The 18,689-nt window shown below is 34.3% G+C and overlaps 1 protein-coding gene across 5 annotated transcripts in view; it reads right to left on the reverse strand.

Annotated features, from left to right (window-relative positions):
- The window catches only part of KIF20B (kinesin family member 20B), a 73,014-nt gene that overhangs the window by 20,104 nt on the left and 34,221 nt on the right, over window positions 1-18,689 (reverse strand). For all 5 annotated transcript variants that reach the window (XM_078434574.2, XM_078434575.2, XM_078434571.2 and 2 more), the window contains 4 exons: window positions 18,308-18,446; window positions 11,338-11,457; window positions 9,078-9,138; window positions 252-377 (listed from right to left, as the gene is read on the reverse strand). In XM_078434574.2, coding sequence (XP_078290700.2) covers window positions 252-377; window positions 9,078-9,138; window positions 11,338-11,457; window positions 18,308-18,446 — 446 coding nt within the window. The remainder of the gene's footprint in view (window positions 1-251; window positions 378-9,077; window positions 9,139-11,337; window positions 11,458-18,307; window positions 18,447-18,689) is intronic.

The following is an 18,689-nucleotide window of genomic DNA, read 5'->3' on the forward strand; positions in this document are numbered from 1 at the left end:
ATTCTTACGTCTGGGAAACATTACAAGCTATCATCCAGTTATTATGAAAGTGTCCTTATTCCTTCTTTACTACATATAATTTTACTTAGACAAAACAATTTTCACCACAATGGAAAACAGCAAGTGATAGGACACTCGGAAAACACGCCAATACTTTTATTATACTCAACTCCTTCTAAAAGGGAAAGAAATCTAGGAAAATACAGAGAAGAAAATACAGACCTTGAGATATTTAAGCAACCATGTTTTACCTGTGGCCAGTCTTTCGGCTTCCTCTAACTTCACCTCGAGCACTTGATCTTGTTCTGCCTGAGTTTGTTCCTGTTCTTCCAATGTCATTCGCATGTGTTCAATTATTTTCTCTTTAACATTTAGATCTAAAAATTTGAGGAGAACATTTTAGAAACTACTAACATGTACATCTAACTATCCAATTTTTCTTGAGTTCTTCTAAAATTAAAATACACTTTTATTAACTAAAATAGAATCTGAGTTCCACATAAAAGCTTTGTCTTGTTCACTGCTGTACCTCAATGCCTAGAACAGTACTGGCAGATATGAAGCACTAAATAGGTATCTGACATACAGATAGATACTTGAATGATTGCAAGAATGGATGGATGGAAAAGAAACTCTTTTCAGATAAAATTAACAATTTTTTATAATATCAAACTATTGGTACTAATAAACACAAATCTCGGGGCTTAGAAAAACCATTATTTGCAAAACATTCATTTTCAGTATAATATTATCAAACCAAAAGTAAAACATTTACCTCCTAAAAACAAAAAGGGCTCAATCCCAATTTGACTTTTTTTTTTTTTTTTTAGATCTCAAGTAATTATTTTTTTCTACAAAAATTTCCAAAGCCAAATATTTACTTCTAGTATTTTTAAAATCAGCTCTTCAGGAATGACTGTGCTATTAGTCTTACCAAAATTGTTTCTGGCCCTTAAAAAATGACAATAATGACATAAACAATTCCATTTTAATGCTGCCTGCAAGAAAGAGGGAAAAAGGAAAACGTGGCCTCTGGAGACGGCCACATTTGTAGCAGGGCACTACTACAAAACTTACCAAAACTATTATTACTGACGCCAGAGGTAATAAACCTCCAGATGCATACAGTTCAACCTCAGGTCACTGAACATTAAAAATGACAAAAACCTCAAAAGGCCTTCTCAAAGTGCACATAAAGCAATTAAGAAAATAAAGACAAAACACTAAGAAAACATTATATGAATAATTTTTAGTATTTCTGTCCATTTATGTAAGCTGCCAGGAGTGCTAATAAAACAGAATTCCTCCTAGGATCGAAAGAGTCTTAGTATTATTATCTAAACTCTTTCTTTTAAAAAGTATGATTTGCAAATATATTCAGATTATACAATTAGTTAATTAAAAGTTTATTCAAAGAACCCCTTCTCTCTTCCACCCTAGATTTTACTCTAAACTAGAAGGCTAGAAAGAAAAAGGTTTTAGTATCTAGTTACCAATTAGGAAAGTCCCAGGACACCAATGACAATTTCACTAATGACTATTATTATTTGAAAGGTAGGTGCAGTTAAAAAAAAGAAAGAATTATTTTATCAGTCACTACCTCCAATAATATACACTTCATTTCAGGAAGCAATCCAGAAATACACAACTAATAAAATGAAATAAAGCAGCATGAGGACAGCTATGAGACAGCTATCTCTTCACTGCTATCTAAAGATAGCCGTGAGCTACCACAGCTAAATAAATGACTGTCAAATAAGCCAGCAACCAAGCATTTAGCATTGAGGGGAGAGCGTCACTAGAGCTATGGTGTCCTAGGAAGGCTTCAAGGAATAAAGGCTTCAACATAACATTTGTGAACAAGTAGGAAGTAGAAAAAAGGAAGTAGAAAAAAAAAAGGAAGTAGAAAAAAAAAAGGAAGTAGAAAAAAATACACGTGTACGTGTATCACGTACACGAGGCCAGGGAGAGAAATAAATATAAACGCCATCCAAGACTCCAGATTAGAAATACTCACTTATTGATAGTTAAAATTTATTTCAGAATATATACCAGATGTACACGGACCAACTACAGAAGCATGAAACCACAGGACAGCAGTTTCACATATCACACTGGCAAAAGTCCGAAGTTTGGTAACACCTGATACTGGCAAAAATGTGGGGAAACGGGCATTCTATGCACTATTTTACTGTGAATATAAACTAGTTTAATCACGTTAGGGAGCAATTTAGCAATATTTATCAAAATTTCAAATACTCATCATTTGGGCCAACAATTACACTGCTAAGACTTTTCCTTACAAATATATTTACATGTATCCACACTTTTGTACAAATTTATTCACGGTAATGTCTATAATAACAAAAAAACAATGTCTGAAGTAACCAAAAGTATTTTTTTCATCAAAAGAGTTCATATTACTGGACACTAGATTATAAATGTGTTGTTAATTTTCTTAAGTATGATACTGTATTTATGTAAGATGATTCCTTACCTTATGAATTTCATGATAAAGTATTTAAGCGTAAAGTATCATTGATGCCTGCAAATATCTTTCAAGTTGCTCAGTTTTATACATGCATATTAGAGAAAGAGACAAGAGCCAGAGACAGATGCAAATGTGACAAAATATTTAAAAACAGTGAATCTAATAAAGGGTATTCAGGTCATCTTTACTTTCTGATTCCTTCACAAATGTTTATTTCTTAATTAAAATTTGAGAAAAATAGGAATAAGGATTCCTACTTTATAAGCAATTGAAATTGTACCTTAAATTAGCATATAATATTCTCTACTAGATTTTGACATTATGTTTCATTTATGATCAACACCATGTCTTCAGGCCAATGAAGGACTCCGCTCCTTGCAATAGTGTATATTAAAATCAGTTTTATCTCCTCTATCCTAATAAATTTTATTACATTACTTAAGGCTTTCTTTCAAGGGAATAAAATTTTCTTTTCCCATTAAAAAAAGGGGGGGGGGGGTGCCGCCTAGATGGCTCAGTTGGTTGGGCGTCCAACTTCGCCTCAGGTCATGATCTAACCATTCGTGGGTTTGAGCCCCATGTCAGACTGTGCTGACAGCTCAGACAGCAGCTTGGAGCCTGCTTCAGATTCTGTGTCTCCCTCTCTCTCTGCCCCTCCCCCACTCTCTCTCTCTCTCTCAAAAATGAACATTAAAAAAAAGGTCATATTAAATACAGTATGATATATCAATATCAATAAAATGTAATATTATTTAGCCTTTTAAAATAAAGGTTAAGGGGCACCTAGGTGGCTCAGTCAGTTGAATGTCCGACTCTTGGTTTTGGCTCAGCTTGTGATCCCAGGGTCATGGGATGAGCATTGGAGCCTGTTTGGGATTCTCTCTCTTTCTCTCTCTGCCCCTTTCCCCCAATCTTTCTCTCTCTCAAATAAAATAAAATTACAAAGTTAAAAAGGGTGGGGGGGGGGGGGAAGGTAAAGTAAGATCTGTGTGTGATTATATGGAAAAATTTCTCAAAACTTCCCAAGTATGTAGAGACTTATTGTTTTAGTTAGTGATTTCTTCTGGGGTATTTTTCTTGAGATCATATATTTCCAAAGGAAATGTGTGGTCTTTTATTTGCCTTCTTTATCACAGGAACAGAGGCAAATAGAGCAGGTCACAATAAGAGAACAAAACAAATTAGTCTGGATAGAGCAGAAAAGTTATATTAGGCTAGAAAAAGGTAGACTAAAATCCCTAGCTAGAGGGTAAAAGTTTGTGTAGGCAATATGAAGGGATTGAAAAATTTTAATAGGAAAATGACAATGAAAGAAGAGTTTTAGAAAAATCTAATCCAGCTGTGTTGCTATACGAGTGAGTTTGACATAAAACCTGGCAATGAGCTAGGACAAATATGAAGAGTAAAAAGAAGTAAAATAACTTAGGTACTACTTCTGAGGGTGTGGGAAGACAATATTATTTAAAGTCTAAAAGCAAAGATAGTCAAACATTTTCTGCAAAGGGTCAGATAACAATTATTTTAAGGACTATAACAACTATTTACCTCTGCCGCTGTAATATGAAAGCAGCCAGACAATACAAAAGAATGTGTTGCTATGTTCCAAAACTACTTAAAAAATTAGGCAGTAAACTGGATTTGGTCAGAAGACTTCCATTTCCTAATCCCTGGTCTAAACAATGGAAATAGTAGACATCAGTAACAGAGATCCAGAAAGTTAAAGCAGTTTGAGCACAGACATTCACATTCAGAATTTAATAAGACTTCAAAAACTTCAGCATAGGAAAAGAAAATTGTAGACCAATATCCCATATGAAAATAGTTGCAAAACCTCAACAGAGTACAGCAAACTAAGCCCAGCAACATATAAAAAGCATTATACACCATGACCAAGTGGGATTTATCCCAGGCATGCAAGTTTAGTTCAACATATAAAAACCAATCAATGCAATACACCTAATTAATTAAGAATAAAACCATACAATTGTCTCGATGGGATGCAGAAAAAGACATTTGACAAAATTCAACACATTTTAATGATAAAAACACTCTATGAACTAGGAACAGAAAGAAGGGAACAAACTTCCACAACCTGATAAAAAGCATCTACAAAAACCCAACACCTAACATTATACATAGTGGTTAAAGAATGAAAACTTTCCCCCTACAATCAGGAATAAGACAAAAATGTCCACGCTCATCACTTTTATTCAACACTGTTCTGGAGGTTTTAGCCAGAGCACTTAAACAAGAACAAGAAATAAAAGTCAAAAAGAATGAAAACAAAGAAGTAAAACTGCCTTTATTTGCAGATGACATGATACTGTACATAAGAAGAAAGAGACAGAAAGAAAGAAAACCCTATTAGAGTTCATAAAGTAGTTCAGCAAGTTTACAAGATACAAGATAAATATAATTAAATCTATTGTGTTTCTATATACTAGCAATTAACAATCCAAAAAATGGTATTAAGGAAACAATTCCATTTTCAATAGCATTACAAAGAATAAAACAGAAATGAATTAACAAAAGATGTGCAAAATGTATACACTAAAAAATAAAAAATATCACTGAAAGGAATTATAGAAGGCCTAGCTAAATGAAAAGATGTTCCACATTTGGTTGACAATTTCCCCAAAGAGATCCTCAAGATATAACACAATTTCCATTAAAATTCTAGCTGGCTTGTTTGCAGAAAATGACAAGCTGATTCTAAAATTCATGTGCAAATGCAATGAACCCAAAATAGCCAAAACAACACTTCTTAATTTCAGAACTTACTGTAAAACTATAATAACAATACAGTGTGGTAATGGCATTGAAAGTCCAGAAATAAACCCTTACATTGATGATCAACTGATTTTCAACAAAGGTGCAAAGACAATGCAGTAGGGGGAAGAAGAGTCTTTTCAAAAATTGGTTCTGGGACAACTGAATCTTCATATGTAAAATTAAGTTAGACACCCCTACCTTACACCATATACAAAACTATAACTCAAGTAGATTAACTCAAAATGAATCAAAAATCTAATTATAAGAGCTAAAAGCTTAAAACTCTTAGAAGAAAACACAGATGACTTTGGATTAAGCAACAGTTTCTTAGACATGATACCTAAAATACAATCAGTCAAAACAGATAAATGGGACTTCATCCAAAACTTTTATGCATCAAAGGACACAATCAAGGGAGTGAAAAACAACCCACAGAATGGGAGAAAACATTTGCAAATCTATCTGATAAGTCATGTATCCAGAATATATAAAGAAGTCTTACAACACCATAATAAAAAGACAAATAACCCAAATGAAACATGGGCAAAGGACTTCAATTTCTCCAAAGATATACAAGTGGCCTATAGCACAAGACAAGATGCTCAATACCAATAGTCATTAGGGAAATGCAAATCAAAATCACAATGACATAATACTTTATACCTACCTGCATGTTAGGTTAAATAGTGTCCCCCCCACAAAATTCATGGCCACCTACGATGAATATGACCTTATTTGCAAATAGAGTATTTGCAGATATAAGCAAGTTAAGAATAAGGTAAACTAGACTAGAGTGGGCCCTAAATCCAATATGACTGGTCTTCTTTTAAGAAGAGGGTAATTTGGACAGAGACACATAGGGAGAAGACACCAATACAGACACACCCATAAGAAAGATGGCCATGTTCCCTATCTCCACTCATCACGCTCTCTCTCTGTCTTAAAAATAAATTAAACATTAAAAAATTAAAAAAAAAAAAAAAAAGGGTGCACCCGGATGGGTCAGTCAGTTGAGTGTCCGACTTGGGCTCAGGTCATGATCTCACAGTTTGTGAGTTCGAGCTCCGCGTCGGGCTCTGTGCTGACAGCTCAGAGCCTGGAACCTGCTTCAGATTCTGTGTCTCCCTTTCTCTCTGCCCCATCCCCACTCACACTCTGTCTTAAAAATAAGTAAAACATTAAAAAAACTAAAAAAAAAAAAACAAAAAAAACCCAGAAAGATGGCCATGTTAAAACAGAGACAGATTGAAGTTATGCTGCCATAAGCCAATGAACACAAAAGACTGCCATCAAGCATTAGAAATCAGAAGAGACAAGGAAAGATTCTTCCCCAGAACCTTCAAAAGAAGCATATCCCTATCAATACCTTCAGATTTCTTGCTTTCAGGGCCGTGAGAAAAGAAACTTCCATTGTCTTAAGCACCAAGTTTGTGATACTTTGTTAGAACAGCCCTAGGAAACTAATACTATAAATTTTTAAATGAAAAATAACAAATTCTGGTAACTATTTGGAGAGCTTTCATTCACTGTTGGTAAGAATGTAAAATGGTATAGCCATTGAGGGAAAATTTCATAGTTCCTCAAAAACTTAATCACAGAGCTATCATCATATGACCCAGTAGTTCCACTCATGGATATATATCTCCAAGAGAACTGAAAACATATGCCCACCCCAAAATTTATACACAAATAGTCATAAAAGCCAAAAAGTAAAAATAACCCATGTCCATCAACAGATATATAAATAAAATGTGGTATATTTGTTATGATGGAATATTATTCAGCCATAAAAAGGAATATAGTACTGATACATGCTACAGTATGGATGAAACTTGAAAACATGCTAAGGGAAAGAAGTGAGACACAAAAGGCCATATATTGTATGCATCCATTTCATGAAATGTCTGCAACAGGCAAAGCCAGAGACAGAAAGTATGTTAGTAGATGACAGGGACTGAGGAGTGACAGCTAATGGGTATAGGGTTTCTTTTTTGGGTGATGAAAATGTTCTGGAATTAGATAATGATAGTGATTGTACAACCCTGTAAATTTACTAAAATGCACTCAGCATTACACTTTTAAAAGGTAATTATTAGGTATTATAGCTCAATTTTTAAAACAAGAATTTTATACTAAGATATCTAAGTAAATGGTACTCAGTGTTTAAATGGACATATAGAAGCCAAAGTGAAAATGCCCTTTGTGTTTGCTGGGGAATGAAATCACAGGAGTGAATGAACTCTCAAGTGAGAAAACAAAAGGAACAAAGAGGATGAGGCCTTCATTAGGAAAGTTGCCACAGTGGCTGAGGCTCATTCTGAGAGACAGGCAGCAACTGGTACAGAACATATCACAACAGCTGAGACAAGTCTCAAAAGGGGGGAAGCTACATATTTACCATTTTATTTAGAAAAAAATATACTCACACACAATAAATGCTACATAAAAAATGAAAAGGAGGAAAAGGAGGAGAGTGAATAATTATGCCAAAATAAAAGAAAGGACAAAGGAAAGGAGGAATTGCAAAAAGCTAATAGATTTGAAAATACATAGGTTATAAGCGACTTGGGAGCAAGTTTCAAGAGCATGGAAGTCAGATTAAAGTTGTCAAAATGGGCCTATGCCACAGTTCTCAATACTCTGCAATGAGAGGAAAAATTAAAATATGATAGAAACTATATCCTGGTCCAAGGGCATGCTTTTTCAGAATAGCTAAGATCTATTCACATTTATCAACAATGACAAAAGAGTCAAAGTAAAGAAAATCCCTAAAAGCATTATAGAAATAAGAAATGTTAAGGGACAAAAGCCTAAAAAGGCAGGCAGGAGAAAATAGGACAGTGTGCAGATATATACACAGCATATTTATGCATACACACACTCAAATATTTGATCCTAGTTAATCCCACAAATGTCCAAATCATCTAAACAAATAATCTGGTTGACCTACCCCTTCTTTTTAGTTGGCCAAATACAAATAGCATGAAATTAGTGAAGAGAATCTGAAACTTAAGAATGAAACAGACCTACGTTCAAATCCCAGCTCTACTAACCACACAACTAAGAGATTGAGGGATGAGTGACGGGCAGTAGAGGAATGCACATAATATCACAAATAGAAAGATGTATCATCTACAAAGGTAATTTTACATTTCAAATTTAAAAGTAAAATTTGAGTAAAAAAAGCAAAATTCAGCACATAAGATGTGAAGCTGAAGTACTTAATGGTTTTTAAAAACTTTTTAAAAATATTTTAATTTTAAAGATGTTTTACTTGATGTATATTCTTACATGATTTTGCTAGAAATCTATTCCATTCATTGTGACCTATGTAACCGACTTTGTTTTTCAGAAAATAGTGGCCATTATCTAGAAATCAATATTCCTTTAACTGAGCATTGTTTAATGTTTTATTTTTCTAAGAATAAACTTTATGTTGACAAGTTACTTATTAGGATCAATGCTTTTCTGTGGCGCCTGGGTGGCTCAGCTGGTTAAGTGTCTGGGACTCTTGATTTTGGCGCAGGTCATGATCTCATGGTATCGTGAATTCGAGCCCTGCATCAGGCTCTGTGCTAACTGCACAGAGACTGCTTGGGATTCTCTCTCCCTTTCTCTCTCTGCCCCTCTCCTGCTTGTGCTCTCTCTGTCTCTCTCAAAACAAATAAATAAACTTAAAAAAAAAAAATCAATGCTTTTCTCTTTTGATACAGTTACATCTTATGTTGACCTTACTTTATAATTTTCAGAGGAAAATGCTAAATCAATTGTTATGCAGTTATTTTAGTACCGGAAATAGAGATTTGCTCCTGACCTTTGCATACTCTCTCATACTGTTGTATAGCTTCTTTCACATTCTGATTATTTAACTGCTCCTGCAAAATGAAACAACAGGAATTAAATGCAAATGTAACTAAAATGCACACCAATATTTAATACTGGGATTTAAAAATAGGGTTCAATGTTAGGTTTGAAATCTCTCTCCTACAAGGCTGATTACTAGTCTCAAACTTCCAAGTTTTTTCACCTTGGAGAAAAGGGCAGGGTGAGAGTAGTAATAAGAAAAACAAAAACAAAAACAACTTGATACCTTTAATCTACCTCAAAGTTACTACCCAGTCATTTTATTTACTCAATATTTTAAGCTACCAGGTTTCTCTTATACATCAAAAAAGTAGAAATGAGGATATGGAGGCTCACTATACATTTAACAATAGAAGGAACAAGGAAAACCATAAAAAAAAGTTCCCTATCAATAAACTTAAAAAGCTGAAAAAATAGGGTCCTCCAAACCCTCTACATAGAAAGTAGCTGGGAAGTTTGAAAAAAATAACAGACACCACAAAGGCAAGACTAAATTATGGACACTGGAAATCTTCCAATTCTAGTTTTAACCTACCTGGTAATCCTTTATTCCCTGTCTCATTCAGTGTCAACACTATCTCCTCACTTTATAAATTTTACAATGAATCGTTACAGAACCTGGAAATCTCTGAATCCTATTATGAAAGTACAGGCTGCTTTATTAGGATTACATTCAGTTAAAAATTAAATCATGTGTTGGGGCACCTGGGTGGCTCAGTGAGTTGAGCATCTGACTTCGGCTCAGGTCATGACACCGTTTGTGAGTTCCAGCCTCGTGTCGGGCTCTGTGCTGACAGCTCAGAGCCTAGAGCCTGCGGCAGATTCTGTGTCTCCCTCTCTCTCTCTGCCCCTCCCCCTGCTCATGCTCTGTTTCTCTCTCTCTCTCTCTCTTTCAAGAAATAAACATTAAAAAAAATTTAAATCATGTGTTTATATCTGAATATTCATTGGTTTGCTTCATTTAAAAGCAAACATGCAAAGAATACAACAAATCCATTCTTTTTATTGTTGCCCAATCCACTTAATTGATGTCAAGCAAAATATAATCACTTATAAAGGGATTTTGCTTTTTTTTTTTTTTAATTCTTTTTTTTTAACGTTTATTTATTTTTGAGACAGAGAGAGACAGAGCATGAATGGGGGAGGGTCAGAGAGAGAGGGAGACACAGAATCTGAAACAGGCTCCAGGCTCTGAGTGGTCAGCACAGAGCCCGACACAGGGCTCGAACTCACGGACCGTGAGATCATGACCTGAGCCAAAGTCAGATGCTTAACCGACTGAGCCACCCAGGCGCCCCGGGATTTTGCTTTTTAAGTGTCCTTTTGAAAAATAGTTTTTTTAGAACATGAGCTTCACTTTCTTTTTACTTTTTATTTTGAAATGATTTTAGATTCACAAAAAAGTTGCAAAGATAGAAGAGATCTCCTGTATAACCTCCACGTAGCTTCCCCTAATGTTAACTCTTACATTATCAAAGTACATTTATTTAAAAATTGCAAAACACTGGACAGAAGAATGAGTAGTTGAGTCTCCATTGTCTATTATTTAAAATATGGAAAAAATCATCTTTGTGTGAAAAAAAAAGAAATTAGCACTGATGCAATAATGCTAATGAACACTACAGACTTTATTTGGATTTCACCAGTTTCTCCAGTGACATCCTTTTTCTCTTCCAGGATCCCATACAGGATCGAAGATTGCATTTAGCAACCATTTCCCCTTAGTCTCCTCTATTCTGTGAGAATTCCTTGGTAATCTTTTTCTTTAATAACCTTGACACTTTTTACTGGTCGGGTATTTTGTAGAACATCCTCAGTTTGGGTTTGTCTGATGTTTTCTCCTAATTAAACTGAGATTATGGATTTGGGGGTAAAATACCACATGAGATGGCCCTGCCCTTCTGGACATATCCTATCAGGAAGCACATGGTCTCAACATGACTTACTACTGGTGACACTATTCCTGGACACCTGGTTAAGGTGGTACCTGCCAGGTTTCTCTGCTGTAAAGATACTACCTTTTCCTTTCCGTACTCTATTCATTAGAAGCAAATCACTATGGCCATACTTAATTTTAAGAAATTAAAAAAAAATTTTAGATTCCAGAAACAGCCAAAAGAGAATCTGCTGTAAAGAATGGATACATTTAAGTAGATACTAAAATACACCAACAAAATCTACTTAAACTATTTTAAAAACAAAACTGTTACCTTGAGTTGCTGAATGGTTCGCTGTTTCATATCTATTTCCTGAGAACACTGGTTTTTCTTTTTCTCCAGTTCATTGATTTTCATTCTCAGCAATTTCTCCTCATCACGCATTACAGATACCTACAAAGTAATGTTTATAAAACAAATTAAATGTTTTTTATAATACTAACTGCTTTTTGTTGTTTAAAATTCATGGCCACTGGTTCAAAGATTCGTATCCTTTAAAACCCATTAGAAAAATTAGAGAGTCTAACATACTATGATATGGCTTCAAATTATAGGAAATGTCTTAATACACTAAAGGAGAGTGGATATGAAAAGATCACTTTCTTCTTACAATATTTTAAGAATTTCAAATTCTCTAAGTGCTCTAAAAAAGAATCAACATAGCACCTTGCAACAGCAAAATCATTGTCACAGAAAAATCAATAGAGATACTCTATGAGGAAAATACTGGCTCAGGTTTCCAAGGTTTACTGAGTAATGGGATCAGTAATACAAGAAATACTTTAAAAGCTAACAATGGCCCACAGAGGATGAAAATGGAACAATCATAAGATCAAAAGTTATCCACGCAAGTGAAGGTCAACTGATTTTTGATTACTGGTAACATAATTCTACAATTCTCTACCAATCCTAGAGATCTCATAAAATGAAGGCTATAAACTGAAAAAAAGCTCCCCTTCATGAAAAGCATGGAAATACCATAATAGTAGCTCTGAGTGGTTTGGTTTCAGGGAATTTTTACATTTCTTTTTAGGCTTTCTGAATGTTCCAAATTTACTACACAATAGATACATATTACCTTTATAATCCTACATTAATAATATTTATTATTTTTATTTTGTTTAAAAAATATGGAACTTAGAGTAATAAAACCATCCTTATCAATTTTACAGCCATAAACTATCAGCCAACAAGAAATAAAGACTGTGTGTTGCACCAATATGCACATAAGGACCACCTTAGTTTCCATCCTGGCTCTACCATTTGTTAGCTAAGTGAACTTGGACAAGTTAGATCTCTCAGTACATGTTTCCTTATCCATTAAATGGAAGTTAAAAACAATGCCTACCCCTAATATGTCTGAGAATTAAATGAGATGTTATATGTAAACTCAGAATAACTGACCCAGAGTAAGCTATTATTGTTGTTGTCATTATTATTATTTACATTGACACTACATATTATTTTGAAAAAGAAAAAATACCCTTAATAACCATCATTAGGGTAACAGTGGTCATCTATACAATAAAACATAAAAAGAGATACCCTTGTAAATAGTGGTGTGAAAAAAAATCTCAAAACTAGAGTTAAAAAGCAATATTTATATATAGATGATTCCATTTATAAAAATAGACACATACAAGTATACACAGCAATTACATACATATATTAAGTCAAATGCATACACAAAGATCTAAAAAAACATAGATGGACTGTCAAGAGTGGTCATGTTTAAACGGGAGAGAGAAATGAGAAATGTCAAGAAATATTTCCAAATAATATATACAATTAAGTTTTTAATTAGAAAAAGGAGCTATTACTTAATTGGAAAAATGAGCTATTATTTAAGTAGCTGGTTCCATGTGAATAGAAGTTAATTATACCATCCTTGAGAATGCTTACTGATAATCATGGTGCTCAGAAATAGTACCTTAAACCAGGAAGTTACGTGTCTAGAAAACAAAGGATCCAAATCTTCTGAGTAACGAACAAATGCTTTTCCAAATTATACCACATTGCTTTTAGCTTACTGATCTAAGAATTTTCCTATTATCTAATTATAGTTTAGGTCATCTTTACTGTCTAACATTCCTCATCTAATCTACCATTAAAATATTTGTCACGTAACTTCGAAACTTTCTGTATATACTTATATGAAACTCCATAGGTTTTTACATCTTACCTATGGTGGTATGATTTATATTTTCCTTCCACTGATTAAAAACGTTGTTATATTTCCCTTATTATAACGAATACATACTATAAGACATTAATAAATGCAACAATAGAGCTTTAAAAGAGTTGCCTATGCCACTGCCTAAGTTAATCAAAATATGTAATATTTTTATATATTTCCTCGCAGTCTATATTTTAATGCAGATTGTTCACAAACTTTTAATCTTACCATATACACTTGACCCTTGAACAATGCAGAGGTTAGGGATACATATCTTCTATGCAATCAAAAACTGACATATTATTTTTTAATTTTTTTTATGTTTACTTATTTAATTTTTGAGAGAGAGAGAAAGAGAGAGAGAGCAAAGAGAGAACAAGCCAGGGAGAATCAGAGAGAGAGGGAGATTGAAATCCCAATCAGGCTTCACACTTTCAGCACAGAGCCTGACACAGGGCTCGAACTCATGAACTGTGAGATCATGACCTGAGCCAAAACCAGGAGTCGAACACTTAACGACTGAGCCACCTAGGTGCCCCGACATATTACTTTTGACTCTCCAAAACCCTGACCACGTGCCTTACCAATATCATAAAGTCAATGAACACATGTGTATGTTATATGTATTATATACTGTTTTCTTACAATAAAGTAAAGCTAGAGAAAAAAAAGTGGACCTGCACAGCTCAAATTTATCTGTTCAGGTTTGACTATATATAAAATTGGGTTCACTTTCTATTATTTAATATTATAACACAAGCATTTTCCATATTATCATGAAAGCTTAGCTCTTAACTTTGTACTTAAATCAGAATCCTGCTATTTATACTGATGATTCTGAAAACTTTATAAATTATAAATTGTGCTGATGAAACAATGAGAAATACAATTTACACATCTCTACAAATCACTATAAATGAAGAAACAGAACTTAGGCCAAAGCTTCCAGGCATCACAGTGCTTAAGGAACTGGCAGAGAAAGAAAAGAACCTCTATCCATAAAAAGTGCAGAGGGGAACTGGGTCCATAGCAAGAGCTTCACTCCCCCTTCCTTTTCTTTACTAGACAGACCTAATGGTCATGAAAATTGTTGCTTATTTAATCAGAAAGTTCATATCCATTCTAACTTTTTTATTCATTTTTAATTTACATTAATGCTATCTTATTATGGGCATTTTTTTACATTAAATAATAAACTATTCCAGAACTTCAATTTCAAATGGTTTAGAATAAACCAATCTTCTGTTGAAAAAATATATATATACTGTATGAAAAAAATAAATTTAATCTTTTTAAATGCATCCAAGAATTAGCAAAAAAAAAAGTTAAGAAATACAGAGATAAAAACTGAGTGAAAATAAGAATCATAGAAATAAGTGGAGCACTGACAGATGCTGGCTTTTAAGTACATTTGAAAAATGAAGTGGTCTGGTTTTCCAAAGAATGGTAAAAAATAAAACTATTAAAATAAAGAACTTCAGGCTCAGACAGTTAAGTGTGTGACTTTGGCTCAGGTTATGATCTCACCGTTTGTGGGTTTGAGCCCCACGTCGGGCTCTGTGCTGACAGCTTGGAGCCTGCAGCCTATTTTGGATTCTGTGTCTCCCTTTCTCTCTGCCCTTCCCCCACTTGTGCCCTGTCTCTCTCTCTCTCTCAAAAATAAACATTAAAAAAAAGATTTTAGGGGCGCCTGGGTGGCGCAGTCGGTTAAGCGTCCGACTTCAGCCAGGTCACGATCTCGCGGTCTGTGAGTTCGAGCCCCGCGTCAGGCTCTGGGCTGATGGCTCGGAGCCTGGAGCCTGTTTCCGATTCTGTGTCTCCCTCTCTCTCTGCCCCTCCCCCATTCATGCTCTGTCTCTCTCTGTCCCAAAAATAAATAAAAAACGTTGAAAAAAAAAAAATTAAAAAAAAAAAAAAAAAGATTTTAAATAAAGAACTTCAATCATCAAAAGACGACAAAACAGAAGATATTTGTGACATATTTAACTGACAAAGAATCAAGAATAAAGAAATACTACACACTAATTAAAAATTTAAAAAAAGCACAATTAAGAGAAAATATTAACAAATGATTTCACAGAGTAGTTAGTAACCAGAACAAATAGCCAATAAACACATGAATAGATGCTGGACTTCATTAATAATCATAGGAATACAATTCCAAATGGCAATAATACCCCTTCACATCGCCTGATGCAACAATTCCACCCCTTGGAATAGAAACTCTCTCTGGGGCGCCTGGGTGGCTCAGTCAGTTAAGCGTCTGACTTCAGCTGAGGTCACGATCTCGCGGTCCATGAGTTTGAGCCCCGCGTCCGGCTCTGGGCTGACAGCTCAGAGCCTGGAGCCTGCTTCCGATTCTGTGTCTCCCTCTCTCTCTGCCCCTCCCCCGTTCATGCTCTGTCTCTCTCCGTCTCAAAAATAAATAAAAAATGTTAAAAAATAAAAAAATAAAAAAAAAAGAAACTCTCACACAAGTATATGCACAGGCATGTATAAAAGAGGAATGCTGCTTCTACAGTAAAAAACAGAAAAAAAAAAACAAACCTAAATGGCAATAGGTGAATGGATAAATAAATAGCAGAAGGTCACAGAAGGGTGTATTATACAGCAGTAAAAGTGATTATTACAACTATACATAAATGAATCTCAGAAATATGATGTGAAAAATAAAGTCTCAGAAAAATACAATATACTGTTTAGAGATAAAGAATAAATATGGTTTTAAATTATATTTTTAGAAGGTAAGAAAGATTAAACACAAAACGTTCAATGGAGGTAGGAAGCATAAGTAGGGATGGGGCCCACAAGCATTTGCTATATCAATTTCTTCAGACCAGACACATTTAAGTATTCTTTTTAACTAACTCAAAGTAATAACAAAAAAGAATTCTTTAAAACCGTTTCAGCTTTGGGGCACCTGGGTGGCTCAGTCAGTTGAGCACCTAACTTTGGCTCAGGTCATGATCTCACAATTCATGAGTTCGAGCCCCATGTCGGGCTCTGTCAGCGACAGCTCAAAGCCTGGAGCCTGCTTCAGATTCTCTGTCTCCCTCTCTCTCTGCCCCTCCCCTGCTTGCACTGTGTCTCGGTCTCTCTCAAAAATAAATACACATTAAAAAAAAATAATAAGAAAAATTAAAAATTGTTTCAGCTTTTAGGGGTGCCTGGCTGGCTCAGTTGAGAGAGCATGCAACTCTCGATCTTGGGGTTATGGGTTCAAGCCCTACATTGGGTGTAGAGATTACTTAAAAATAAAAAGCTTAAATTAAAAAAAAAAAACAAAGAAAACCACATTTATTAAAAAAAAAAACAACACTTTCAGCTTTAGAAAAACTCTAAGTACAAGACAAAATCAAGAAGTCATGAAAGAAAAATAAATAAATTTAAATACATGAAAATCAAAATTTGCTCTAAGGCAAAAAAAGAGCCCTATTAAGAAAAACAGCAATGAGGGGAAGGGGTCTTCAATTCATATCTTTAAAAAGGCTAATTTCCTAAATATGTAATAAGCTCCTATAAAGCAAAAATAATTGAAAAAAACAGAAAAATCAATAATCCAAATTAAAAGGCCAAAGATATGAATACACAGTTCATAGAAAAAAATATAAATGGCTTTTAAACAAAAAGATGCTCACTCATAATTAGAAAAATGCAAATTAAATTACTGTGAGATACATACTTTATCTGTCAAATTAGCAAATATCAAAAAGTATGATAAAATACTACTTTGTGGATTAGGGTGGAAAAAATATTCTCTTATTCTCATAATTACCTCTGGCTTACAAATTGGCATTGAGAGTATCAAAATTACAAATGCATCAAAATTACAAATGTACAAACCAGTGAATCATAAATTCTACTTCTGGGAATTTATGTATCACAGAATTTCTTGTAAATGTTCAAATGACTGCTGCATAAGCTCAATCAGCAGAAGACAAAATTATCTGAATTGTCTAATAATACAGGACCAATTAACTAATGGCAAATACAGTTTGTAGTCATAAAATAGTTCATTTGGAGATTCTTTTTTTCTTTTTTTAATGTTTATTTACTATTGAGAGAGAGAAACAGAGTGTGAGGGTGGCGGGACAGAAAGAGAGACAGACACAGAATCCGAAGCAGGCTCTAGGCTCTGAGCTGTCAGCACAGAGTCCAACGTGGGGCTCAAACCCTTGAACCATGAAATCATAACCTGAGTGGAAGTCGGACACTCAACTGACTGAGCCACCCAGGCGCCCCTGGAGATTCTTGACATTATCCTGATATGAGAAGACAGCCAAGATGCACTATTAAGTGAAAAAACTAAGATTCACAACAGTGTCTATAGGATATTTTCATTTTTTTTTTTTTTTACAGAAAGAGAAGAAAGAAGGCTAGACAGAGGAAGAAGTAAAGAGAAAGTAACTGGTATCGTTTGATGCCTTGGAGAGAAACTTGATGGCTAGGAAGGAGGGAGTTTTTTTCTCACTGTATATACTTTTGTGTATTTTGTACTTGCAATCAGTGATTACATTTCCTATTTTAATATTAAACTAATAAAAACTTGTTACAACTATACTGCATACACTTATGAATATTATCTGCAAACAAGTTTCATTTTTACTTCTGGGGGAACTTGAACTTGGCAGTGCTTAAAAGAAAAAAAGATTCTAATCCTATATGAGGCACATTTTTTTCTTTTTTTGAAATTTATTAAGTTTTTTATTTTAATTCCAGGATAATTAACATACAGTTATATTAGTTTCAGGTGTACAACGTAGTGATTCAGCAATTCTACACATTACCCTGCGCTTATGATGATTAGTGGACTCTTAATCCCCCTCACCTATTTCACCTATTCCCCCATCAACCTCCCCCACATATTTTTCTTAACGTTGAACATTCCTGTTTGTTGAAGCTGGCTAAATTTTCTTCTGTGAAATAAGTTTTCTCAGCATTTTAAGAAAAATTATGGAGTTGGTAAATGTTCTGTTTCATTCTAAAATCTGTGTCTAAAAAATGTGCTAAGGAAGGGAAACAATCTTTGTTATTTAAGTTGGCCATACAACTTTTCAAATAACCTACCTCTTTCTGTACTTGCTCAATCTGTTTTTTCGCATCAGCCAGTTTCTCTTTCAGCTCAGCATAGTCTTCCTCCTTCCTCTGAAGATCTGCTTTCAGATTCTGGGTAAGAGAAGAGCTTGCAGAGAGCTCCTCTTTCAACCTAAAGAACACAAATCATGTTCTATAGTGACCACCACTAGACACATAAGATCATATGTGTAACTGCTAACGATCTACAAAATTCTCTATTTTCACAAACCTGGAATGTCCAATGAGTCCTTCAGAGAGGATTTCATGTGATTTTATAAACAGATTTTTGCACATAACTTTGGGTTCCAAAGGTTTATTTGAACAAAGTTCAAGTTCTTTACTCATCATACATGCTATATTGTATTAGATTAAG

This window comes from Panthera onca, chromosome D2 (assembly GCF_046562875.1).
Source record: "Panthera onca isolate mPanOnc1 chromosome D2, mPanOnc1 haplotype 2, whole genome shotgun sequence".
Taxonomy (NCBI): domain Eukaryota; kingdom Metazoa; phylum Chordata; class Mammalia; order Carnivora; family Felidae; genus Panthera; species Panthera onca.